We start from the raw sequence: 27,794 nt of genomic DNA on the forward strand, positions 1-27,794 counted from the left end.
AAGGGTAGCAGAAACAAAAATAACATTTGCTGGGCTGAAAGTGCTACTCCTAAAACTTGACTGGAAAATAGAAATATATATATATATATATATATATATATATATATATATATATATATATGTGTGTGTATGTATATACACACATATTGTATATATGTGTGACAATATATTGTATATATACACACATATTGTATATATGTGTGACACACACACATATTAGTTTTCAAAGGGGAGAGAAAGTCTCCTTTATGGTTACTTTTAAACTAAAATTTGACATGGCTTTGTATTTTTACATTGGTCCCTGTGTTTCAATGTACATATGTGTTTATTTATATATAGCATATTGCATATATATATTTATATTCAGAACCACTGAAACCTACTACTCAGAAACATATGTCGGATAAATAGATATTACATTCACAAGACAATTAAGAATTCTAGTGGATTTCATTTGCATATAATTTTTATATTTCCATAAACTTGGAAGCTGTGAAATTAAAATTATTGCCTGATACAACAGCACAACAAAAGTGCCAAATTTACTCTCTCCCAAATCTTGATGGTTAACAAATCATAAACTAAAATCAACACCATTAAAAAAAAATAACAGCAACTGCAAGGTGTTTACATACAAACCTCTTTGGCAATTTGAAGCACATAAGCTTTCTTACTTTTCAGTCTTACCAATTCATATGAATGCCTACCTGAAAATGATTATTTAATGACCCCTTCCTATCATCAAAATCTGGCTAAGAAAAATTTTTAGTTCTGGATGGTTGAAATGAAAGGGAAAAGTCTAGTTCATTCATAAGGAGAGTATGTTTATATCATACTTCCTGTATAAATCTACACACCTATTACTTAATATTGTAACTGCAGTTTAAGAAGGATTAAAATGCTTGAAATCACATTCAAGAGGGAAAGAAATACACAAACAGCCAGTGTAGGAGACCATGATCCAACCAAACTTGGAAGATAGTTGTCTGGTTATGACATTTCTAAAGCTTGTTTACTTAATTTTCAGCAAAGTCTTTGAACCTAGGAAATCTGAAGTAACTTAGGTTAGAATCCAGGCCATTGCACATTCAAGTCCAATGTCTGGTGAACTTGGCTGTGAATATATGGTTACTTACCTCTCCTGGATCTGCTTTGTTTCAATAGATCCACTGGGAAAATTAATTTCATTCTTCTTGTTTTAAAAAAGCCCAAACAAAAATACATGTTAGATTACTTCTCTGTATGTGAAGATCAGTGCTGAATAAAATCCAGACAAGCTGGAGAACTTTGTTGCTCCAGCAGAGTCAATTCGCCACGGATATGTGCAGCAACCCAGCTTTAAAAATTTTCTTAATGACAGATTAGCTCCATCTTCCCCTTTGTGCCAGGGAACAAAGCTGTTTAGGAGAGAAGGGCCTCTCTGTTCCCCTTCTACATCTGCCTCTTTGCCTGGGCTCCTGCCTGGGAAAGGGAAAACTGAACTGCATGTTTTTAGGTGCCACATTCCTAGCTGTGCACACATTTTGTATGCGCAGGGTGAGCTTCCCAAACCAGCAAAGGTGGGATGACATTGCTCCAGAGAATTAATTCCAGGTTGGTATTTCTTGTGCCCTTCAGCGCTTCTTTCTCCCTTTTGTAACTAACCCAATCTGGACCTTCTTTAGATCGTATGCATAAGAGCTATGCAACAGAGTGGCCCCTCCTCCTAAACTCCCCCAACCTTCTCTATCAGACTGTAATCTTAAGCAAGGTCATATCTGATACACTTAAAGGTTCTTCGATTTCCATTTGTGAAGTTAGGTATTATTAATAACAAAGGCTATGCACCAATGTTCTATTAATAAAGGATCTAATCTGAGTTTTGTAGTTAACTTTGTTTTTTGGTAAATCATCTGTATTTAGCACAATTTTCATTTGAAGTTATGCCAAATTAAAAAAAAAACCAACAACAAATTTCATGTTAATTACACTGTATTTTAAATTATTTTCCCAGCTTTTCTATAGCTATAGTGTGAAATTTTCTCCAATACAGTAAAACATTATAGTATACAATTGGTTACAAGGTCTGTAGTAATGAGTCAAAGATCATGGTGTGTTTATTCTATATACAGATATAGCTTAATATTTCACAGACACAATTTCTTCTTGGCTTTGGTTGCTGACAAAGCATAAATATTTCTTTTTGTTTGTTTGTCTTTTTACAGTTAGGCTCCTAAATAGCCTCCTCCTCCCCCAGGTGAAGTGAAGTTTCAACATTTCCCATCAGCAGTGTTTTCTGACCTTCAGCTAAGGGGATGAGAGGGTGAGAAAGAGTGATAAAAGGATTTGCTGGGAATGAGAAAAGACCATTAACTACAATTTCTAGAAAATGGGATTTTCTTTTTAAAAAAGACAACTATCATTGCTTTTGGAATTGAAAGGTTCTTCGTAATCCACAGATGACTTTTTTTTTTTTTGCTATTTCTTTCTGCATTTCATGACCAGTAATGGTTGTCTTCATGGCTAGAGTCTCTGGCATATATGATATCAATTTCAGTACACAACATATAGCCAACTGCAAATCAAACAAACGCTTGAACAAGGGCAACACATTCCCACTTAAGACTCTCTAAGTGCACAACTTTAGAGAAACATAAAACAGTATAAATTTCAAGAAATTCCTATCTATTATGCCAGATCTCAGTGAAATGATGCTTTTATGATGTATCTCATCTTGTCCATGTCATGACTGCGCATCATATGGAGCACACAAAAAGAATCACAAAATTACCTTTGGTATGAATATACCTGTATCTGAATTGATAAAATACAGTTTCAATTGCCATTCCGCCTCACACCCCAGAAGCACATAACCATAAAGAAACCAGGGTTTGAATAGTAACAAATTTTTAATACATTTAGGGAATGTTAAATCCTAAAGTGACATTGGGCTTAAGAGAGATGTGTAAAATAGTTAAGGCTCTGGTTTTTCATTTATTACTTATTCATGTATTTCTTATTACTGCTTAAGTTGAATACTATAACTTTAAGAGTATATTACAAGAGACCCTACTCTTCATACACAGTAACATGGCTTTTTATGATTGGAATTGGGGATTCTAGGGGATCTAGGCTTGTCAAAAAAGCAGCTATGAAACAGCCTCTTGTCACCTGAGACTTAATTTCAATCTCTGGATGGTTTCTTGTGTAGTCGACAATTTTAAGGGGTTGGACTTCCTCAGTTTCAAGAACCCATAACAACTCTCCAGTGAGAAAATGCATTCTTGGGTGGTATTGCTGGGTTCTAAACAAGACCAGAGAATCTATTCTGGTCTGCTGCTAATTGACGCAGGGTTGACATAGGCAGAGAGCCTTGGTTCTGTGCCTGGTTCGCTCTCAGGAGTTAGTTTCAGCTAAACAGACTTGGGAATTACTATCTACTAAGGACCAGGTGGGGTTTAGGGAGAACTTCAGGGTTGTAGGTTCTCAACTTCAGTCCCCACATAGGGACCAGAAGTTTGTGAAATGATATAGAGGGGGATTTGGAGTGTAGGTTGGGCTAAGTGCAACAAATCATGGTGCTCACTGAGCAAACACAAAAGACTGCAGGCAGCGGTTGGCAGTCCTCGATTAGTGTGGTATGATTGCTTTCCTACACTTCACTTAGAAGCATAATAAGGAAAAGGTCACTTTCAACAAATGAAATAGTGCAGGTCTCTGAATGTACAAGTTGGCACTATTAGGGCCCTTATAATACACAGTAAGTTTGCATTGTTGCTATAGGGAGTATTGCTGTATATATTGGCGGGAGTAGGGTATGCCTATATGCAAAGAAAAAAACTGCTAGTTTAGAACTAAAGAAAAGTGTAATGATTTCTCATAAATTTCCAAGACAATAATAACTGGAACCTGAACAGCTAATTTCCTATCATTTGTTAGGTTCTCTTCCATGGTTTGAGACTGCTATGAAACAAAAAAGGTTTTAAAAGGTATTTTACAAGTGAGAAAAAAAGGATTATAAAGCATTCATTGTTATCTGTACAGGGAAAAGGAATTGAAGTATCTGAGAAATTATCTATATTTAATACTCCTGCCTCTTAAGGCACAAACATCTTCACAGGATTTTTTGAGACCTTTCCTTGCTTTTTTGCTGTTGTTGTTAATGTATGGTCATTACTTCATTAGATTTTAAAGGCCAGATACATTTACAGAATTTGGCTAAAGAGCCAAAAAAAAATGCTAAGAGTAAAAGTAGAAAGAGAAAAAGTAACTTCAATAGTCCATTTGTTGTTCAAATTATATCTTTCAAAAAAAATGTAAAATCAGAGGTATAACCTTCAAGTGGGAAATTGCTTTTTACCTCGTTTGCTGATATCATTTTTTTCCCCACAACTTTAAATGCATCATGTCTCAATCTACTACCAGTTGGATTCTCAGTTATTGCCCTGGGAAGAATGGAGGCCCAGAAATTAGATGGATAGTTTATTTGGCAAATAGTTGTTTCATGTTATAAATATAAGCAGCCTGGTATAGTGGGAAATCCTGACCAAATCATTCAATTTCTAAACCTGTTTTCTAATTTGTTAATTGAGTGAATATCTGCTCCTTAACTACTTCACAGACTTATCAGAGGAAATAAAAGTATTTTTAGTTCCTTGGGAAAAAGTACTCTACAAATATAAGACTATCCTATGCAGAGGCATATTTTTATGAGTTGTCTGTTTATAGGATATAAAAAGTTTCTTGATGTCAAAGGAACATTCTGTCTCTCATACAGAGGCACAGAATCTCAAAGCTAGAAAAGACCCCACAGCCTTTCAAGTCCAATTCATACCTAATAGTAAATCATACTATAAATTCTCTAGTAAGTGGTCATCCAGCTTTTGCTTAAAGACCTCCGGCGATATGCAATACCTTCCCCTGAGGTAGCTCTTTCCATTTCTGGATGGCTCTATTTATTAGGAAGCGAGCCAAAGTTTGTCTGTCTGCGGCTTCTATCCGTTGTTCCCAGCTCTGCTCCTGGAGTGCCAGGCAGAACAAGCCTACTCCTGTTTTCATATGAAAACCCTTCAAATATTTGAAGGTAGCTATCCTATTTCACTGTATACCCCACAAGTCTTCTCTAGGTTAAACACCCGTAGATCACTGTGCAACACGTTTTTTTAGTTCCCCTCACTACCCTGGCAGCCCTCTTCAGGACAAACTACAGCTTGTCCATCTGGTATGCAGAACCAAACACAGCCTCCATGTAAGCAGAATGGAGAATGGAGTTATCACTACTTAGTTCTGGATATGATACTTAACATAACCTGCTGTCACAGTAGATACTCGCCCTCCCCCATTATGCTACACTGCTGAATTATAATAGTCTTGAAGTTCACTAAAATCCCAATATCACTTACATATAATCTTTTTTCAGCCACATCTCCCCATCTGGAATTTGGGCTGTTGAGGTCTTGAATTTAAGTACAGAACTTAACACTTACCCCCATTAAATGTCACCTTATTAGATTAGGGCCATTATTCTAGCCTGCTGAGATTTTTCAGATCCTGAACCAATCATGTTAACATGTTAGCTATTCCTCCAAGCTCTGTATAATTCCAAAAACTTGATAAACATTACATTCATGATTTCACAGAAATCACTGTTTAAAAAGGTGAATAAAAGAAGGCCCAGAACAGAGTCCTAGGATACCCTACAAGAGAACATGAAAGTTGGTTGACAATTCTTTAATTAGCATTCTTTGGTTCCAGTCATTTAACCAGTTCTGAATCCAACTAATTGCACCATTATCCAGATTACACCTTTCCATCTTGTCTAAAAGAATATCTTGAGGGACTTTGCCAAATGTCTTGCTGAAACCCAAGTCAGCAATGTATGTCACTGTTGGTATGAATATTTCCTTAGGTATGAGGTGTGTATGTGTGTGCAATTTTATTTTGCTGATCACAGTAGAGTATTTAGGGTAGGACTCACAGAGGACAAGTGGAAGGGCACAGTAGGAAGTCAGAACTCTATGAAGCACACAGGGTCTATGCTCTAGTATTGGCCACGTCTTGTGAAAATTAAAAAGGCCTAGTACTAGAAGAATCAAATTTGAGAGGTTTGGCTGCAAGATTGGGAAAGATATGTATATGAAGTGGTGACAAATGAGTTGTGTTGAAGAAGGCATGGCATTGGTTGTCATGGTTTAGTTTTGCCCACAGTATAACTTCTCTGAGATTTGAGATGGCATTCTGCTACCTTACTTTTTCTTGAATACTATTCTCTGTTCATCTTTTCCTACACTACTTTTTTTTAAGAGTTGTGTAAACATGTCATATCTGTCCATTTAGAAAATACTACTTTCTCTCTTAGCCTATATGACAAATTTTTCTTTGGCAATCAAGTGATCGGGACATTATGGACATGGAATGAAAAAGAGAATGCTGCTGAATAATTTGTGGGAATCACATTTACTACACATAATTTCAATGATCTTTGAAGTTTTCCACATGGTTGATTATACAGCTCAAAAGGAACATTTTAAAAAGTAAATCACAGATTCCCAAAACAAACTAATGATATAACATACCAAGACCTTGTGAACTCAAACTGCTGATGGGAACATGTTAAAATCATATTGCTGGTACTCAAACATTGCTGGAAAGCTGGACATGAAATATATGTCTGTAAGCAAAGCAGAGACCTCTGTTATCTAACCATAGTATTGCAGAGAGAGGAGAGAAGCCCTTTGCCAGAAGGAAGACTTTTCCTGAAAGATTCTCATAGTGAAAAAAATCCATCTAGTTCACAGATCATACATTGCACCTTTTCACTTGAGATTCGGTTTTAAATAAAATTATGGCTTATGGGCAAAACTGTGAAATATGATCTTTTATTACCCTGGACATCAGTTTTGGTGGTGCTGGTTCCATTAAATATCCTTTATCTATTGCTATTTTGCCATACAATAGATCCTGCAAGACTAACCACAGGTTTTTGAAAAGAAAAATTCTCAAAGCCACTATTAGATGATATGGTAGACATTAGGCCACTGTCAAGAAAGTTAACAAGTTGACATTTTCCACTTAGTAAGTGCAGAAAACTCTGCATTTTCTTCAGTAGATGGCAAGACCCTTTGATAGTAAATACATTTAAAGTATGGTTTCTAGTCTACCTGTTCCACAATTTGTTAAATAAACACAGGTCTCTTTACCAGATTTAGTATCCTGAATACAAAGAATAGCCGTGTCACTTGACTCCGTCTTTCACCTACTGGAAAAACTTTGATTAATTTCTTACTGTGTGCTTAGAGTAAATATTGCCAAACTGTAAGTTTGCTGGGTAGCTCTTTAAGCATTTAGATGATTGAGATAAAAAGTATAAAAGTTTAATTTTAAGCAAAAGAAAAACACTATACATTATTCCTACTTTGTGTCATGATTCACACTTAATCTAGTTTACACTAGAAGAGCAGTAATAATTAGAATTTTCCCAAAATTATGATTTGGGGTAGACCATATTTACTATTCCTTCAAAGGAATTAAAAGTCAATAATAAAGTTTTTGAAATATGTTGGAAGCAAATAATTTTGCACAAGAAAATTTTTACAGATGGAGACCTTTTGGGGGACTTAAACTTTAATACACATATATGTGTATATGTGTATGTACGTGTATGTTTTTCTTAATTACTTTTTTTTTCCTTTAGTCAATTTGCTTTTCTTAGTCCTTTGGCTCTATATTCCAAGTGGGGTCAATTCAATTAAACAAAGATTTATTAAGCGCCTACTATGTATAAGGCACTATACTAGGTCCTGGGATACAAGAATAGTTTTCAGTAGGGGAAAAAGCATCAACATGGAGTTTAAAAAAAACCCAAAAACTTCAGGTAAATGAGGAAGGAATAATGAATGAGGTCTACCCAAATCAGCGGCTACCTCTCTAGATCTATTAGATTTTCTAAGAGTTCTTGGAGTCCCTTTTTTGGGCAACAGGCCTGTAAACCAGAATGTGAGTAAGAGCAAAAGCTTATTGACATCCTCTGCAATAAATCTTTAAAAGGCCTAACTGAAAAGATTTTTAGGGAGACCTAACGTCATTTCTGTCATTATCAATAAATCAATAGATGCTGAATGTTCAAAGGATGATCAGTTGGATGCCTTCTTTCTCAATCAAATTATTAAATCCCTGAGGGCCTATGACCCTGTTTCTACTTATTAGTTCTCTCAACAAGCATCTAAATGCTCTTTGCATACATTGGGGTTTCTGTGTTTACTGACTCACCAGAGAAAGACCTATGCAAGTGTCACAGAGCAATTCACAAGGGGGCGCTATACTATGCCTGGCTATATTTGGCTGTAAGTTTCTCTATAGCGTGACTAGATGTGAACGAAATCATCCTTAGACTACATGGGCTCAAATATTGACTCTACTACTTACTAGCTAAGTGACTGTGGGTAACTTATTGAACCTCTCTTGAGTCTTAGTTTCTTAAACTGTAAAATGAAGACAATACTCCTTGTAAACTTTAGGGCATTAGTTAAATGTGAATCACTGTTATTGTTTGGGTAGAGGGAGGAGCTAGGAATAATAATGAAATGCCACAGGTATTATTTTCTTGTGTAACATGATTATAAAAGTATTATTATTCTTAAAGATACATTTAGAAATAAAACATCCCCTGGCCAATGCCAACCAAAGTAAGTATGCTTCATAAAAGCAAAACAAAACAAAACAAAAAACTGTCTGACACACAAACCCTCTTTTATCTTCCTTTACAAAATACTTTTTAAATATTGAAGGGGAAAACTGGCCTGTTATTTCAGCCACAGAGAGCAGAAAGTGCAAGAATATTGTCTTAATAACTACCACAGCACCAGTCAATTCAAGGAAGACATGCCAGGTGATAAATATTTAGATTTAAGTGGATTTTGAATGTATGTTTCTTCAGTGGATGAAACGAGATGATAAGAATGAATTTTTAAAAATACACATGTAAGAGTAAAAGACAAAACAGAATTTGCTTCTGTTGACTGCAATGCAGGTTCAAGGCGTATTTGATGTTTCTTTGACATTCTTACCTCAAGAATCTATAATGCACACATGGGAGTATTTTTAGGAAAAAGTAAATATCATGGCCAATGTATAATGTGTAATGTGTGAAACACACTGGCTTTTGGTTTTCCATGTCCTGTTGAGGCATGTGATTGAAGATATAACTTCTAAAGCCAATCAAGTCACTCAGAGGTGCTCTGGATTTAATCTTTGAAAATATTTGATTTATTCAGGGATTTTTATAAATGTATTTCAATTGTAAAGGGAAAAAAATCTAGTTTCTAAAAAGAAAGGAATGTTGTACCTATTCTATGAAAAACTATGAAAAACTCATTAAAATACTTAGAACAGGCAGGTTAACATAGTGGAAAGAACACTTGGACTGGGAATCAGGAAACCTGCCTTCAAAGTCCCACTGTGCCATGTGACTACTAACCATGTGACCTTTGGCAAGTCACTTCCTCTGTCTTGTGCCTCAGTTGCCTTCTTTATAAAAGGAGATGGTTGAATTAAATGATCTCTGATATCCTTTCTTCCTTGATTCTATACCTTATCTGACATGGAGCAAAGAAGAAAATAGTTATCAAATGCAATCGTAAGCAACTGTTGGCACATATTCAGAAGCTATTGCTTCTGATATTAGACTCATAAGGCATAATTATAACCACACCAAAGAACAATCCAGTGAAGGAATAGCTACTAGCACTTCAGTTCAAAGTTTGGAAGCACGCTCACCTATAGGAACCATTTGCTCAATGGGATTGCCAATAGAATTAGATTCTGTGGTGACATAATGAGGTAAGTAAGCTATGGTTTCCGGTTCTGTGCAAGAGAACAGTGACTTAGGGACATGGAAAAGCTGCCCAGACTAGCTATTTAAGTAGGCTCAGAATAACTTTTCTGGAAGACGTTGTTATAAACTTCAGGGTAAACCTTCCTTTCAGATCACCAGGTGCCAATGAACCCATCTTTTCTGTTTGTAGGTCACTACTTTCATGCAGTCATGAATGATAATTTTTAAAAGTTTGTAAAAATAATACTAGCTGACACTTATATAGTCTTTTAGTTTTCTGAAGTACTTTTATATAAGTTGTTCCATTGGAGTCTCATCACAGTCCCATTAAATAGGTACTATTGGTATCATTTATCCTCATTTTACAGATGAGTAAACTGAAAGAAACTCAGAGAACTCATGTGACTCACTCATGGTTACACAGCTAATATCAGAGGTGGGATGCAGACCTCATTCTCTCCTTACTCTCAGTCTAACACGCTTACAATTACACCTGGTTTCTTCATGAAAAAGGAAATATGTTTGAAAACAGAGCAGCAAACACAAAGATAAATAACTTACTAGAGTATATTATGATGATTCAAGCAGCTACAATGGGTAGAACTTAAGCTAACCAACCATTTTAGCTACTAGTTACTTCAGAGACCTTAGATTCTAATGAATGAAGGAGAAGAGGAGATTAAAATGTTCACACTCTTTAATGCTGAGAGAAGAAAATACTCTCAAGAGGAGAATATTTCCACAAAGAAGAAAAGCTTCACTTAGCAGGAGAGACGATGTAATATGATGGACAGAGTGCTGGACTTTGAGTTGGGTGACCTGGGTTTGAATCCTACCTTAAATCCTATGTAACAACCATGGGCAGGTCATTCAATTTCCCTGATCCTTAGTTTCCTCACCTGTAAAACAGGGATAACAAAGCTAATACTACCTATCACACAGGGTGGTTGTAAGGAAAACCTTATATAAATCTGAGTTATTATTATTATTATTATTATTATTATCATTGGTCTGGACCTGTTGTGATTCCATCCATGTAGGGATTGTGGAAGCTCCCCCTACCAAAGTAGATCAGCAATTCATCAATAAATTATAGTCTTTTATTACTATTATTTCTTAAGAAATAAAAAAAAATTCTGCATTTGTTTTGGAAGAATACATTCTTTACAGGCAAGAGGTATGTGAACAACTACACTTCCTTCAATAGTGGAAGACCAACAATTGACAGGTAAAACCTGAAGGAAAATATTACTGTTGTTGATAACGGTGTTATTGCCCTACAAAATAAACATTATGGATACAACACTGTACTAGTGGGTACCCATCTTTGTGTTCTTTATGATTAAACCTGAGCTGTGAGTTAGATGATCATAGTCAACATTTCACTCAGTGGAGAACAACATTATGAGAACCAAAGATTTGGTAAGGGCAGTTGTAATAGGATTTGAATGGAGTGACATGTTGATGGTAAATCGTATATGGAATCTTAAATATAGAAGTAGCTTTCCTAAATTATTTTATGAGCTATATTTTAGTATTGCCTCAGAAATATTAACAGCAATTAGAGAAACTATAATATGAGTTCAGTTCTTAAGGAACTTTGAATTCAAGGTGTAGTAAAACAATTAAATGTGTGACTGTGTAAGGAGATTTCCCATATTTTCTTAGGCTGATCAACTCAATTGTGTACAAATTATTTCATTTTATGGTATAGTGGAAGAACTCTTTAGATTTAAAACAGGTAAAAGCAAGCTTAAAGGAACACATTTCACTGCTTCCCCCCCCCATAGGTCATGTAGTCTGAAATAATAAAGAAAAGAAGAAATGATTCAAATTCATCTAAACAAAAGGAGTACTAATATTGGTGACCAGTTCCTGTGCTTCTTAGCTCATGATGAAAGCTCTTTCTATATACATCCTTAAATGGAACAGAGAAAGCATTTTGATCTCAATTCCTGTGGTGAGTGAAGAGGGCAAGCAGAAAGCCAGAAGAATGCCAGAGTGCAACAATGTACCACAACACAAAGCCTGAGGGCACTGGGCAGGAGTAGCATTCCATACAAAATGGGAAGCTGGGATTTTCAGATTCAACATGCATTTGATGACTTGGAATCTACACCTGCTTTGATGTAAATACTGCTCAACGTCCTCACAGTGGTTGGTAGCTAAGTGGCTGAAATACTAACGGACATCTGATTATTGTTATATTATATTCTTTGCAAGCAAAATCTATTTCCCTCTATCAAGATCCCTACCCCCAAACCCATTTTCAACCTAATCACATTTATTGAAAATAAATAAATAAATAAATGCAACCCTAAGACATTTATTTTAAGTTCTTCTCTTAGACACACATACTTCAAAGACACTAACTTTGAACTTGAAAATCCCTTAAGAGTAGGGATTCACTAAAGTGAAAATGGCTTCTCTGATACTGGATAGCCCAGACTGAAGATGCTTTGTTACCTATTTGCACTTTGAAGGTTGCTCTGAAAGCAAACCACTGTCTAAGGAAAGTGGCACATCCAATACACACAGTGGCATATGTGTGTTTTCAAAGCATTTGCAAAAGAGGATGGAATCACCACGGCTACATTACAGGCTTTATCTAAAAGACAAGCCACTGTGGAATCAATGCCTTTCCCAGTTCACTACACATTATTCCCTTTCCTTTAACACCCCTTCTCAGTACATTATTGGCACTTTTATATCAATTTCATAAATGCAAGTGTGTTTACATAGAAAGGTCAGATGATGACTGTAAAACACTATTATATATACACAAAGAAATAAACAAATCTCAAAGAGTCGTATTAGCCAAAAAAAGTGTCTTGTGAGAAACAACAATAAAAATGATATCTCAACCACAGCTTTTGTTTTAAAATGCAATTGATACCCAAAGCCATGATTTCACCAATGGCCTCTGTACCTAGACTTCAAGGCCATGGAATATACCTGAAGGCACTTATTATCCTCCACACTGCTGAAAGATAATTACAGAAAGATGTGGGAAGCTTCTCAAGGAGGGGAAGTGAGGGGAGAGGGATGGATGAAAATGAGCCCTGAACATCCATGATCCACACAGAAGTCAGGGTTTGAATGACAACATAACACCTAGGCACTGGAAATGTGTCTCTTGAAAAGAAAAACAGCCAAATTGTGAATATTATTGTGTTTCTATGGATAGAGCACCTCATGCAGCTAGCTCTTTGTGGCTGCATCATACACTCTTTGAAATATTTAGCTTGGTTAGCTCATTGGCTTCTTCAGCTCCCACTTCCCCACAGTCACTCTTTTCTATGGCTTTGCCAAATCTATACCTTTCTTCTGCTTTTACTGGATCTTTCCGAGGCTTCTTAGAAGATAGGTGAACATCCTTAGCCTGTGTATTAGTATCAGAACCATACGATGTTTTGTCAGAATTGTGACAGAAGGCACCAAGTTGGCAATCTCATCTGTTGGAGACCGTCCAATGCTGCCATCTACTTGAACTCGAATGTCTGGTGATATAGACAACTGGTGATGTGGCACAATCCCACTGTCCATGCATTTTGGATAAAGGTAGGTTTTCATTTGACCTTTTCCTTTCACATTTACTGTCCCCCTGTAGTCAAATTCATATCCCATCTTGTTCAAGATATGGTAGCTCTCTTCACTCACCTGTATGCGGCACTCAACTCCAGTAGTATCCATCCTGCTGGCAATATTCACTGTATCGCCCCAAATATCATACAGTAACTTTGTGGTGCCAATAACCCCTGCAGTGAGGGGTCCATGGTTAAAGCCAATTCTAAGTTTAAAGTTAAACCAGAGCATGTTGTTGTTGAAGTCATCCACAACTTGCATCATTTCTTTGGCAAATTCAAAAAGGGTTCGTAAATGTTCATGTGGATGGTTGCTGTCCTGACACTGGGAGGTGTTCAGACCTGAGGCTGCCATATATGTGGCCCCGATGGTTTTAATCTTCTCAATGTTGTTATAATCTGGTTTGCTCAGCAATTCATCAAAATCTCCAATCAGTTCATTTAGGACTCGGTAGCACTCCTTGCCTCCTTCATAGTTCTCTTCATAAAATTCACTGAAATTGACAATGCTGGCAAAGATTACCCCTCCACTATCATGGTTTTTAGAGTAGCTCTGGGAAACCTTCAGCTGCTCTGCCACGTGATAAGGAATAATGTTTCTTAGCAGCCAGTCAGCCTGATCTCTCATACTCTGGATTTTGGTACGGTGAAGATCAGCCTCCACACTTCCATGATAGTGAAGCCTATAACTGACTTCAAACTCTCGATTCAGGAACCAGACCAATAAAAGCAGGAGAAAGCAAACGAGAGTTACCTCCTGGCCAATTAGGTCTGCAGGTTTTTTGCTAAAATTTGGCATTGATGTGTTGCATGGATTCTTCCTGGAACTAGAAAGCAAGGAGAAGAAAGAAAAATATACAATTAGAAATATGTTTAATATTAAAGCTGCTAATCAAAGTTTCAAAGGATAGGAACACAACAGTTAAGAGACATATAGAGAGGACTAGCACTTCAAATATCTGCTGAATTCCAAATTTTTTTGACCAGATCTTTTATATTTCTTGTATAGAGAAGTACCAGTGAGGAGATTCCCTCCACCAATTCAGATTAGCACTTGTTCTATAATTTCTAGTCTTAACTGCCCATGGCACAGCCTTCAGCTGCAGATTCATTTCAGGTTTATTCTTCTAGCTAAAAGATCTAAGAACAATTTGAGATTAGATTTTTATAACTGATCACTTCAATTTGACAATTAACATATGAAGTGCTTCCTATGTGCTAGGAGGGGATGAAAAGGGAAAAACATAAAAGTCCCCTTTCCTGGGGGACCTTATATTCTACTTGTGGGATATAATATATACACAGATAAATAAATACTCTTTCCATTTACACTGTCTATATCTTGCATGTACATAGTTATTTGCATGCTATCTTTGCCATTAGAATGTGAGCTCCCTAAGAGCATGTTTTTCCCTTTCTTTGAATTTCCACAGCTTAGTATGATGCCTGGCACACAGTAACCACTTAATAAATGTTTGTTGACTAATATGAGCTGTAGAGACTACTAACAATGAGAAGAGTGAATATAGGCTTCAGATCATACGATCACAGATTTAGAGCTGGAAGGGACCTCAGACGTCATCTATTCCAACTCTTTCATTTCATATATGAGAAAGAAGACATTCAGAAAAGCTAAATGAGTTTCCCAAAGTCATACAAGTAGTAAGTAGTAGAGCTAAAATTCAAAACCAGATCCTTTGAATGACCTACAGGCAAGAGTCTTTGAACTGAGTATTAAAGGCAGATTATCATCATCATCAACATCATCACCACCACCACCACCACCACCACCACCACCACCACCATCACCACTACTCCTACTCCTACTACTGTTACTACTACTACTACTAGTACTTGCTTTTTTATGGCACTTTAAGGTTTGCAAAGCAATTTACATGTTATTTTGTCTGATAGGGATTTGGGGAACACAGATGAACAGGGAGTTTATTCAAGACATGGGGGGACAATTTGTGTAGATGGAAGTAGGAGACTGAATGCCAAGTATGGGAAACAGCTAATTTTAGACTTTGGTTAGAATATTTAATATATGAAAGGTAATGTCAAATGTAAAGTAGGTCTGAAGAGACAGGTTGGATTTAAATTGTGAAAAATCTTAAAAGCAAGGTTGAGAAGTTTGCATTTTAACCTAGCAGCAGTAGGGAACCACTGAAAGTTTTTTGAGTATGGACTGACATGTGCCTTAGGATGACTATTTTGACAGCTATGTCAAAAATGTTAAGGGGAGGGGAAAACTGGAGCAAGGACATCCATTGCAAGCTTCCTACAACTATCAAGCCAAAGTCCAACTCTGATTCTCACTGTGGTATGGAGGTAACCTTGGGTATTTATTCTAATAGGTCTTACCTGTGAAACATTCATGTGAAATTTTTTTTAATCCTAAGCTAATTTTGTCTAACAGAAATTATCAGAAACAGTTTTCATTTTGTACTTTTATGAACTCTTTTTCAAAGTATACTGACACAGCTGCTTGACTGACTGTCCTGGTGAATGAAGATCTGCAGTTGGTAAAATACTAAACTTTTGTGAAATATAAATTTTATATTAATTTACATGTATGTGAACATATGAGAAAAACATGAGAAAACAATAAAAACAAGCATGTAACACAAAACAAAAAATTTCTATGATTGTAAAACTAAGTGATGAGGTCAACCAATATAATGGGCTAAGGAGTGTTCCAGAGGCAGGTCCTTACGTTTACAAATATTTCACAAATTAATTTTCAGTTAACTACAAAATTTGGTTCAAAAACTCAAATGAGAGAATAAATTGTATATGGGAATTCTCACAAATGTAGTGGACATTGAGAAAGAGATTGGCAAGTTTGAAACTCAAAAATTATACCTCTTGACAAAGAAATTAATGTAGCTTTTTCCAAATGGGGATTCAGTGGATGTAAAGACACATGACATTAGAAATTTTGAAGGTGTGCAGGGGCTGGGGGTGGGAGAGAGGTAGGACTGCTTGGGAACTAAAACAAATCTACATTCGTGGTCAGATGGAATATATGAGAAGCACTAAGCTGTCCTCATCTTGCTTCAGGAATGATCAATGTCTATATTTTGCTGTTCTGTCTTTCTTACAATGCAACTCATTTGATTATTATTAATTAATTATTGCTAGCAGATAATTAATAAAAGGAGTCAGTGGCACTCTCGAATTCCAAAGACAGATCATGGTGGCTTCTTGACACTTATCTGCCCTCAGAAAAGTAGGTGTTCCAGATAGGTGGCAATCAACTCTGATTGGTTAACAATTAATGAGAAGAATGAATATTATAATGAGAAGTAGGTCTATTCTAATGAAGGGCTAGGGGAATATAACTTTATGTTACTTTTATTCCCATGCCATCCCCAGCCCCTGGGGATTCTAGAGAAAGGATCTACCCTCCCACCCAAGTCTGAGTAGAACACAATGGGCTTCCTCACTTGGGTGGGGTCTGAAAAAGATTGGAGAAAGTTAATCTAATCTCATTATCAGCGATGTCCTTCAGATGATGACTTGACCAGTAGAGAATGAGGAAATAGGAAGGGAAAAAACCTTGGATCTCCCCAATAAGTGGCTATCCAATAATCATTTCTCTCAGGGACTTGCTAAGGGTCACACAGCTAGTAAGTGTCTGAGGCCACATTTGAACTTAGGTCTTCCTGACTCCACACACATAATTATGATCCCCCTCACTTCTTATGCCTAATCTCCTTTTCTCCCTTTTGCTTTAAAATTTCCACAACCCTCATATAGTGGGTTCAATATCCGAAGGAGCTGCCCCACTCAAGACAGACTTGTTTTTCCTTAAAAAGTATTCAAACTGTCCTTGAGATGTAATCGAGAACTAAAGGCTCTGGCTAGTGATGGAGTTTTGTGAGCTTAGTATAGAAGCCAGAGCAATCATCACCTGGTCCTGCTTCAGACTTTTGGCTTGCACACCAGCAGCAATACCAACACCAACATGGACAAGTTGTACTCACCTGTATCAATGTTGTATCCTAACTAAACTTTCTTTGCTTTGAATATCTTTCCCCTGTTATGGCTAGGTAAATCTCTTTTGGTTAACCATCCTATGGATGATTAATTTCATTCTGGTCTGAGACCTAAGGTACAAGACTGGCCTGAGTCTCACAGGGTGAGTTGAAGATTAAGGGGTCATATCTGGAGAATAAAATTAAGGGATGAGAGAGGATTATACTCAGAGAAGAAGAAAGAGAGAGGTAGAATGGGGTAAACTATCTCACAAAAAGAAAAGAAAAGTCTCTTACAGTGGAGGGGAAACTGGGGAAGGTGAGAGAGAATGAGTGAATCTTATTTTCATAGGATTTGGCTTAAGGAGGGAATAACAAACACATTCAATTGGGTATGGAAATCTGTCTTACCCTACAGGAAAATAGGGGGAGAAGAGGACAAGAGAACAGGGGGATGATAGAGAGGAGGGCAGATTGGGAAAGGGAGTAATCAGAAGTAAATACTTCTGAGGAGGAACAGGGTCAAAAGAAAGAACAGAATAAAAGGGAGGGCAGGATAGGATTAAGGGAAATAGAGTTAGTTTTTCACAACATGTCTACTATGGAAGTGTTTTGCATAACTGCACATGTACAACCTATATTGAGTTGCTTGCCTTTTCAATGAGGGTGGGTGGGGACGGAGGAAGGGAAAAATTTGGGACCTAAAGTTTTAAAAACATATGTTTAAAAAAAATGTTTTCACATGCTACTGGGAAATAAGAAATACAGGAAATGGGGTACAGAAGTCTATCCTGCCCTACAGGAAAATAGAAGGGGAAGGGTATAAGAGAAGGGGAGAGAGATAGAAGAGAGGACAGACTAGGGGAAGGGATATTCAGAATGCATGCCATCTTGGGGTGGGAGGAGGAGGGAGATGGGGTATAAATTTGGAATTCAAAAACTTGTGGAAGTGAATGTTGAAAGCTAAAAATAAATAAATTTATATTAAAAAAAAAGACTGGCCTCAGTCTGGGCTGCTCTGTTATATACCATTTATTCTAGAACTATTAAAACTTTCTGGATTTCATCCTTCTACTTAGCATCTATGGGTTCCATCAATATAGTTCCAGTCCCAAACTGTTCCACAACCAAATTGGCTTGGCAAATTTTGACATAATATGTAAATTAAGAAAAATTAGAGGCACATGGAGTTGACAAATATCTTCCCTGTAGGTACATGTGGACTAGGGGACTACAGAGAGTTCTATAGCAAGATAGACTAATCCTCCCTTACCTATTTTGCCAATGTCTTTTCATTAATATGACACTGAGCACTGAATTTTAAGGACCATGAGCCAGAGAATAGCCATAAAATACATTCGCCTTAAATTACAAAAAAAACCCTTTATGTTTAGTGCCTTAACACCTTTATGACCTTTCCAAGATTTGAGAGAGAAAATCTAGACAAGAAGAAAACAAATCAGTTCTTAGTCCTAAGTCCTGATATTTAGGTGATGGAGTATCCAAATGAGCTTCCTCACAATTTCTCTGAAGTAAAACTATTAACAAAATACTTCAGCCTGGCATACTATTCAGAACAGCTCTGTAGGACCTTCCTCAGTGAAGGCAATAAAAACAAGGTTCTTAAAACACTATCAGGGATTTCCAGCAAGATGGCTGAACAAGAGGTTGTGGCAAAGCTTAGCTTACATATCAAGAAATGTACCAAATAAAGTAAAAGAAACAACAACAATAACAAAAAGAGAGAAATGGACACAATTTATCGCAAAGGAAACCAGAAAAATTAACAAAGAGACTAAAAAAAATGAGTCAACAACAAGGTTGCAATACAATGAATATGTCTTATGGAATAAAAGAAAGAAAAGCAAAACCACCAGAAGAGAAAATACAGCCACCATAACAACTAGACCTCCTGAAAAGATTATGAGATAACATCAAGAAACTTCAGAGTGGTTTAGAATCTCAAGATAGGAATTAAAAGAAGAAGAAAGGAAAATAAATATGGAAATTAGAGGTCTCAAGAGTTCAAACAGCCAATGAGAGAATAAACTGTATAATGGGAATTCTTACAAATGCAGTGGACATTGAGAAAGATATTGGTAAGTTTGAAACTCAAAAATACATAAAGAGAGCACATCAGAACAAACATTTTAAAAAACAAAATTTGAAGAACATTTCAAGCCTCTACAAGCCAAAGCAAACGAATTTGAGATGGAATATGGTAAAACAAAACAAAACCCTGAGAATTATTGGTCTCGCAAAAGAACATGAGAAAATCAAAAGCCTAAATAGGCTCTAGGAAATCATAAACTGTCTATAAGGGATTAGAACCAGAGGACAAAATCCAGATCTATAGAATCCAGAGCACACCAATTCACCAATTCTTGTTCAATTGAACAAGAGTTCAATTCACCCGAAAACAATAGCAACACGAAAAACAACAATCACAATAGCATTGCCATAATGTTTTAAGGTTTACAGAGTGCCTTATGCATGTTAACTCATTTGATTCTCACAACAACCAAGAGGAAGGTGCTATCATCCCCATTTTATCAGTGAGAAAAATAAGGCCAAGAGAGGTTAAGTGACTTGTCACTTGTCACAAAGCTAGGGAGCAATCTAAGGCCAGATTTGAAGTTGGGCTATTTTGACTTGAAGTCTAGCACACTCTCCACTGAGCCACCTAGCTACCATCTATGTAGGTGCTAAGTCATAGATTTCAACTTTCACAAAAACATCTTGCAAGTACCCAGGAGGAGGCCCTCCCAGAGAAAAGATTAAAATTGCATAAAACTACCAATTATGAGAAATGAAAAAAAAGCTGAAATGTTTTTCTAAAAAGCAAAGGAAATTAATTTGCCATCCCCGAAATAATATGTTATACAAAGTTAAGTAGGAAGAAAAATCAATGATAAAAGATAGATTTTAACTAGGGAGAAAGAATTTGAATCATTCCGACTGAAGAAAACAGAGGTCAGTGGAGCATTTGGCATACAAATTCTAAATTCAACAAAAGAAATTTAAGAAAGGTAATAGACCTATAGACCATGAAAAATACCCATCAGATATATCAATGTTTAAATGTTATGAGGAGAAAAATCTGTAATCTATCAGAAATAATGTTTAAATGCTATGAGGAGACAAATCTGTTATCTAACCCTTACCTGTTTTGAGGATTACTGTGAGGAAAAAAAGAGAACCATTATGATGAAACTCATTAAGGCAGATTTTTAAAAGTGCTCTAGTGGAGGGATAGAGGAAGGAGGAGGAAGAATAATTGAATTGATATTTCTTGAAATGGGGCATCACAAGTGAAATTGTTCATACAATAAAAATGAGGAGATAGTAAGGGAAGTGAAGAAGATGATTCCTGAACCATATTTATCTAGGATTAGCAAATAAGATAAAGTTATTTGCCTTTTAGAAATCGTACCTTCCCTGAGGGTCATTGGTAACTCTCAGTTTTCCATCAGCAGCTCTACTTGGTTTCAACTTCAGGGAGCAGCACCATCCCTTCCCCAGGATAAGCTCATCACCTGAAATCTCATCACCATGCTGAATGACTGTTTTTGATGCTCAACAGTTTCTCAACTTCCTCAGTTTTCTCTCCCCTTTGATTAGACAGCCAGAAGGTACAGCAAGATGCTCTTCCCCAAACCTTCCTTTATAGAGGGCTCTGAACTTTCTGAACTTTCCAGGTAACTCTCTATTTTCCATCAGCAGCTCAATAAATTGGTTTGGGTGCCATGAAACAACATGTGTCCTCACTGGGTACCCCCTGACAGCTTCTCTCCTCCTTTCCAGCTTCCTTTTGTATGTTATCCTTGTTCGTTAGATTGTAAGCTCCTTAATGGCAGGGACTGTCTTTTTCTTATTTGTATCCCAGCACTTAGCACAGTGCCTGATACATTGCAGGTGCTTAATAAATGTTAATTGAATTGAACTGGAAAAAAAAAGAGAATATTTGTGGGGTGAAGCCTATGAAGGAAAAATAGGAAATATGGAGCAGGAAAAGAGTTGAGAATTTGGAGAAATTAATAAGATCATAGATTTAAAGAGATGGTCTAATCCCTTCATTTTTTTTTAATTGTGGGGGGTGGGAATAAGGTCTGTATGGGTGAAGTGACTTGCTTCAGGGCTTGCAGGTGGTGACTAGCAGAAGCTGGATTAATTCTCAATCTTCAGATTCCAGGTCCTTCTACCACACCAGATTATCTGCTCTTTACTACTCAGCTAGGATTCCTCCTTCATAAATTGATATTTGAATGAGGCTTCAAAGACAATGGTCTCCCCCAGAAAGAGGCAGGTAGGAGGAAAAAGTGGGGATTCATTTTCCTGGTCTGGGTAATAGGAGAAAAAATAAATCTCATTGTAAGAACAAAAATCATGTAAAGGTCAAGCCTATGAAGTGGGGAGGGAGGCATGTCAGAGTCTAGATCATCCTGGAAAGGGATCCTTGACAGAGAAAAGGACAAGATAAATTAATGCTTCTTAGAAGCATGGCAGATAAGAGTCATTTAAACAAAGGTGTGAGGTGATGGGAGGGGTAGAATGTTTTCCTCCTGTTCAAATCTGGGTTTAACTCACTGTTCAAGCATAGTGTCTGTACAAGTATAAATACTAATAGACCAGTTTTATGGGCTGTCTATCCAAGTAAACAAAGGCATTCTTCATCTACCTGGTTTCTTTGGTTGGTGAGTTAAGCCAAACTCTTCTTGCATAATTATGGATTTTACTGAGGATGTTGTACAGTGTTCTAGGCCTCAATACAATCAGCATGATGTCATCCATAATAAGAATAACTGGAGGGTGTCACCATTTATGTGGAATCTCCTTTCAATTTAGATTTTTTTTTAATAATTTATTTTTAGTTTTCAACATTCTCTTCCATAAGATTTTGAGTTTTAAATATTCTCCCCCAGTCTCTCCTCCCCTCTCCCCAAGATGATGTGCAATCTGATATAGGCTCTACTTATACTTTCATATTAAACATATTTTCACATTAGTCATGATGTAAAGAAGAGTTAGAACTAATGACAGGAACCATGAGAAAGAAGAAACAAAACAAAACAACAAAAGAAAAGGAGAGAAAATAGTATGTTTCCATTCAGATTCCTAAGTTCTTTCTTTGGATGTGGATAGCTTTTTCCATCATGAGTCTTTTGGAGATGTCTTAGATTCTTGCGTTGCCGTGAAGAGCCAAGTCTATCAAAGTCAGCCATCACACAATGTGGCTGTTATTGCGTACAATGTTCTCCTGATTCTGCTCATTTCACTCTGCATCAGTTCATATATGTCTTTCCAGGTTTTTCTGAAGTCTGACTCCTCATCATTTCTTATAACATAATAGTATTCTATTATATTCATATACTACAACTTGTTCAGCCATTCCCCATTTGATGGATATCTCCTCTATTTCCAATTCTTTGCCACCACAGAAAGAGCTGCTATAAATATTTTTGTACATGTGGGTCCTTTCCCCATTTTTATAATCTCTTTGGGATACAGACCTAGAAGTGGTATTGCTGGGTCAAAGGGTATGCACAGTTTTATAGCCCTTTGGGCATAGTTCCAGATTGCTCTCCAGAACGGTTGGATAAGTTTACAACTCCACCAGGTTTATCATTTTCCTGTCTTGTCATGTTAGCCAATCTGATAGGTGTGATGTGGTACCTCAGAGTTGTTTCAAATCAATAGTAATTTAGAGCATTTTTTCATATGACTATAGATAGCTTTAATTTCTTCCTCTGAAAACAGTCTGTTCACATCCTTTGACCACTTATCAGTTGGGAAATTACTTGTATTCTTATAAATTCAACTCAGCTCTCTACACATTTGAGAAATGAAGCCTTTATCAGAAACACTGGCTGTAAAAATTGTTTCCCACCTTTCTGTTTTCCTTCTAATCTTGGTTGCATTGGTTTTGTTTGTGCAAAAATGTTTTAATTTAATGTAATCAAAACTATCCATTCTGCATTTCATAATGTTCTCTGTTTCTTGTTTGGTCATAAACTCTTCCCTTCTCCATAGATCTGACAGATAAACTATTCCTTTGCTCTCCTAGTTTGCTTATAGTATCAGCCTTTATATCTAAATCATGTATCCATCTTGAGTTTATCTTGGTATAGGTTGTAAGATGTTGATCTATACATAGTTTCTGCCATACTATTTTCCAGTTTTCCCGGAAGTTTTTGTTAAATAGTGAGTTCTTATCCCAGAACCTGGAGTCTTTGGATTTATCAAATAGTGGACTGCTACAGTCATTGACTATTGTGTCTTGTGTACTTAACCTATTCCATTGATCCACCACTCTATTTCTTAGCTAGTACCAAGTATTTTTGATGATTGCTGCTTTATAACACAATTTAAGATATGGTACAGCTAGGCCACCTTCCCTTCCATTTCTTTTCATTCCTACCCTTGATGTTCTAGACCTTTTGTTCTTCAAGATGAATTTTGTTATTGTTTTTTTCTAGCTCTATAAAATAATTTTTTGGCTCAATTTAGATTCTTAATGGGATATCTTCCATCATGGTAGAGAACAGAGAGAACATATATCTCTTTATTTCATACATTGTCTAACATAAGTAAACAGAGGGTCATAAAAAAAGATACTTTGGTTGTTTTATTATTTAAAGAATCATATGATTTTGACAAGTCATGGGATACATTTTGTTGGAGGAGAGCCCTTCAGGTGATGTTTTACTCTATAGAATCAAATACCATTTTTTTTTTTGGTGAGGCAATTGGGGTTAAGTGACTTGCCCAGGGTCACATGGCTAGTGTTATGTGTCTGATGCCAGATTTGAACTCATGTCCTCCTGACTTCAAGGCTGGTGCTCTATCCACTGTGCCACCTAGTTGCTCCAATCAAATACCTTTTTATAGGCAACAAACAACACGCACTCTGAGATCTTATATTCGCTATATCTTTCCGTCACACTTTAGCCAATTGTGTGACTGTTAACAACGCAGTCTCTTGTAGAGTCACTAATGAATATAGATACAAAGATTTTGGCAAAAAACTGTAGCAATATACAAAAAAAATTACCCATAATTATCAAGTTGGATTTCTACTAGATATACGAATGGTTGAACATATATTAAAAGCAAAAACATCCAAAACCACATAATTATTATCTCCCACAGATGCAGAAAAGTCTTTCACAAAGCACAACACTCATTTCTGCTTAAAAAAAAAAGACACAACAACAACCTTAAAAGTACATATGTGAAGGTACCTTTTTTAATATCATAAAATATAGCTATCTAAACCAAAAGCAGGCATCATTTGCAATGGGGATATAGCAGGAACTTTCTCAGTAAATACGGGAGTAAACCAAGATGCTCACTCTTTCTACTATTTGATATAGTTCTGCCAATGCTAGAAACAGCAATAAGACAAGAGAAAGAAATTAAAAGCATACAGACGGGTATAAAAGAGATAAAACTTATAAACTTATAAGTGATAAACTTTGTAAACTTATAAGAGATAAAACTTAAAAACCTTATAGAGTCCAAGAGGGAATAAGGAAAAGGGAAATCCCATTCCAAATAACTACAAAACACGTTTGGGGATCGATCTATTAAACTGTGGAGATTCAATTACAAACTGCTCTCTAAAGTTATAAAGAACAACCTAACTAGCTGGAGGAATATTCAAAGCATGGCTGGGCTGTGTCAATATAAAAATAATAAAACCACCAAAGTTAATTTATAGTTTTAATGCTATTTCAATGGCTTTTGCTCGATAAGTAGCCAAGGTATACGAACAAATAGGTCTCAGAGGAGAATTACAAACTATTAATAACCATATAAAAGAAAATTCCAAATCACTATTAGTAAGAGAAATGCAAATAATGACAACTCTAAAGTTTCATCTTGTACTCTGCAAATTGGCATAGATGATAAAAGATGGGAATAGTCAATATTAGAGAGGTTGTGGAAAGATAAGCATATTAAAGCTCTGTTGGTGGCACTGTCAGTACAACCATTTTGAAAAGTAATTTGTAATTATGCAAATAAGTTAACTAAAATATCCATACCCTTTGACCCAAGATTCTACTATTAGGTTTATACCTTAAAGAGGCCACTGGTAAGAAAATCCTCATATTCGCCAAAATGTTTTTAGCACCACTTTTAGTGATAGCAAGGAACTGGAAACAAGGTAGATGACTATAGGTTAGGGAATGGCTAAACAAATTGTGGCACATGAATTCAGGGGAATATAATTGTGCTGTAACAAATGAACATGACAGATACAGAGAAGCAGAAGATCTACATGAATTGATGCAGAAGGAAACAAGCAGAACCAAGAAAACAATACATAGAAAGACTACAGCACTATAAACAGGAAAAAATCAGAAGTTAATGTTGCAAAATTGCAAAGAACATGAATGGCTACAACGACAAGATACAAGAAGACAGCCCTACCCCATCCCTTTGCACCAAGTGTGGTGTACTGCATATATTTCCAATTTTTTTCGATGTATTGATAAGTTCTGCTGGGCTTTTTTCCCTTTCTTTCCTCTTTTTTCCACCCAAAAAAACCCCTTGTTATGTGTGATGGTTCTCTAGGAGAGGGAGAGACACTGGGGAAATTTTGATGATGTAAAAAAAATCAAAATACATAAATAAATTTTTTCTTTTAAAAATAAACATTAGGAAAATAATTAGCACAAATAACTATTTAGTCTATCAAAAACATTTATTAAGCACTTGGATGTGACATGCATTGTTCTAAGTGCTGGGGATATAAAGAAAAGCAAAATCCTATCCTTGGCTTTTAGAGTTCATAGTCTAATGAGGGAGGCAACATGTAAATAATTATGTACAGATAAGATACATACTGAGTAGAGGAAAGGTACTAACAGAGGGTGGGTGGGTGGGACTGGGAAAGGGAGCCTACAGAAAGTAGGATTTGAGTTGAGTCTTGAAGAAAGCCAAGGAAGATAAGAGATGAGCATTCTAGGTATGAGAAGCTGTAAGAGAGGAGTGAGACTGTCCATCTTGTTTACAAAAGATGGGAGGTTGCTCTGTCTCCCCCTTCATCCATGACCTTACAAGTGTCCAATGCAGGTAATGGGAGTTAGAAGCTGGAGAGCAACTCTTCCTTCTCTAGGTGAGAAGCGCTGTGTTGTGCTTATGAGACTGCGGAGCAGCCAGAGGGAGCTTTCCTTGTCCCTTTCCCACCACAGGTGAAAGGCTTTCCATTAAGCTGGCAGTCAATTTCTTTCAGGTCCCTCTCTGTCATGAGAGAGGGAGGTGCTAAGGGTATTCCCTGTTAGAGGAAGCTGTTTCCTTACAAATGAACTGTTCCTCAATTGTTTACCATTATCGTTATTACTTATGATTTGGTTCCTCTCTACATAAAGGAAATATTAGGTAGTTATTAAATCCTTGTCTGTTGTGATTAAGAATAGTAGTGGATAAAGATCTGAGAAGAGGTTTTGATTCCTGTAGAGAGAAGAGAGATGGAATCCCTACTTTTTTTTTTTAAAGCACAATTTAGGTACCAGGAGAAAGGGAAGATCCCATTTGGAAGTCCCAAAAGCAAGGGAGGTATACATATATCATACCCCTAGGCAAGCACAAGTTTCCATAAACAGGAGATTCATTCTCATTCTCTCTCTCTCTCTCTCTCTCTCTCTCTCTCTCTCTCTCTCTCTCTCTCTCTCTCTCTCTCTCTCTCTCTCTTTCTCTCTCTTTCTCTCTCTCTCCACTCCCCCTCCAAACTTCCCAAGACCTAAGTGAGACAACCTTGAGGCAAAAGTGAGCCAAGCCCAGGCAGGGTAAGTTTCCTAAAGGGGCAATTGTGCTACAGATAGGGTACCCATCCGTAAATGTGCTACAAAGGAAACAAAACCCTACAAGCAGGAACCAACAACATACACACTTCCTTATGTGAAGTAACCATCATTTTTGAAAGGTTCTTTTTCTTTTCTTTCCCCCCTTGTTTTCTCTACTCTTATTAGAATTAATGTTTTTATTATTTTGTTATCGTTTTTAAAAGGTTATTTTAAGTCTCTCTTGTGACACTGGGATTTTAGTGAAAAGTTTGAATTGAGCCGGTTCCCAGTTTAGATTTTGTTGATGCTAGTTAAGAAGAATTTTGTGTTTTTCACTTTTCTTCTATTTTTATGTCTCAGTTGTTTAATTTTAAATATCTTTGTGCTGGGGGTGGGGGTGGAATGGAACTGTGTAGAGAGACATGATGGGTAGAGAGCAGGGAAGTGGCATAGAGGCAAGATAAGGCAAAAGCTCACAGGGGAAATAACTCAGGAAGTGAATCATTACCACTGGTAAGTTACCAGATCCATCTGATCATTCAAAAATTCTTGCTGTAGAAAATTCCTAATACCAGGAAATACAACTTGGGAATTAATCTTCAGGCCATATTCTGAGGATATAGAATTGCTT

At 36.6% G+C, this 27,794-nt stretch overlaps 1 protein-coding gene across 1 annotated transcript in view; it reads right to left on the reverse strand.

Annotated features, from left to right (window-relative positions):
* Positions 1 to 1,953: 1,953 nt before the first annotated feature.
* Positions 1,954 to 27,794, reverse strand: part of ADCY9 (adenylate cyclase 9) — a 192,548-nt gene continuing 166,707 nt past the window's right edge. The window contains 2 exon segments of the mRNA XM_020995690.2: positions 1,954 to 13,231; positions 13,234 to 14,222. Of these exon segments, the coding sequence (XP_020851349.1) occupies positions 13,032 to 13,231; positions 13,234 to 14,222 (1,189 nt within the window). The 3' untranslated portion in view covers positions 1,954 to 13,031.

This window comes from Phascolarctos cinereus, unplaced genomic scaffold (genome assembly GCF_003287225.1).
Source record: "Phascolarctos cinereus isolate Bilbo 61053 unplaced genomic scaffold, phaCin_HiC Scaffold_4;HRSCAF=312, whole genome shotgun sequence".
Lineage (NCBI taxonomy): Eukaryota > Metazoa > Chordata > Mammalia > Diprotodontia > Phascolarctidae > Phascolarctos > Phascolarctos cinereus.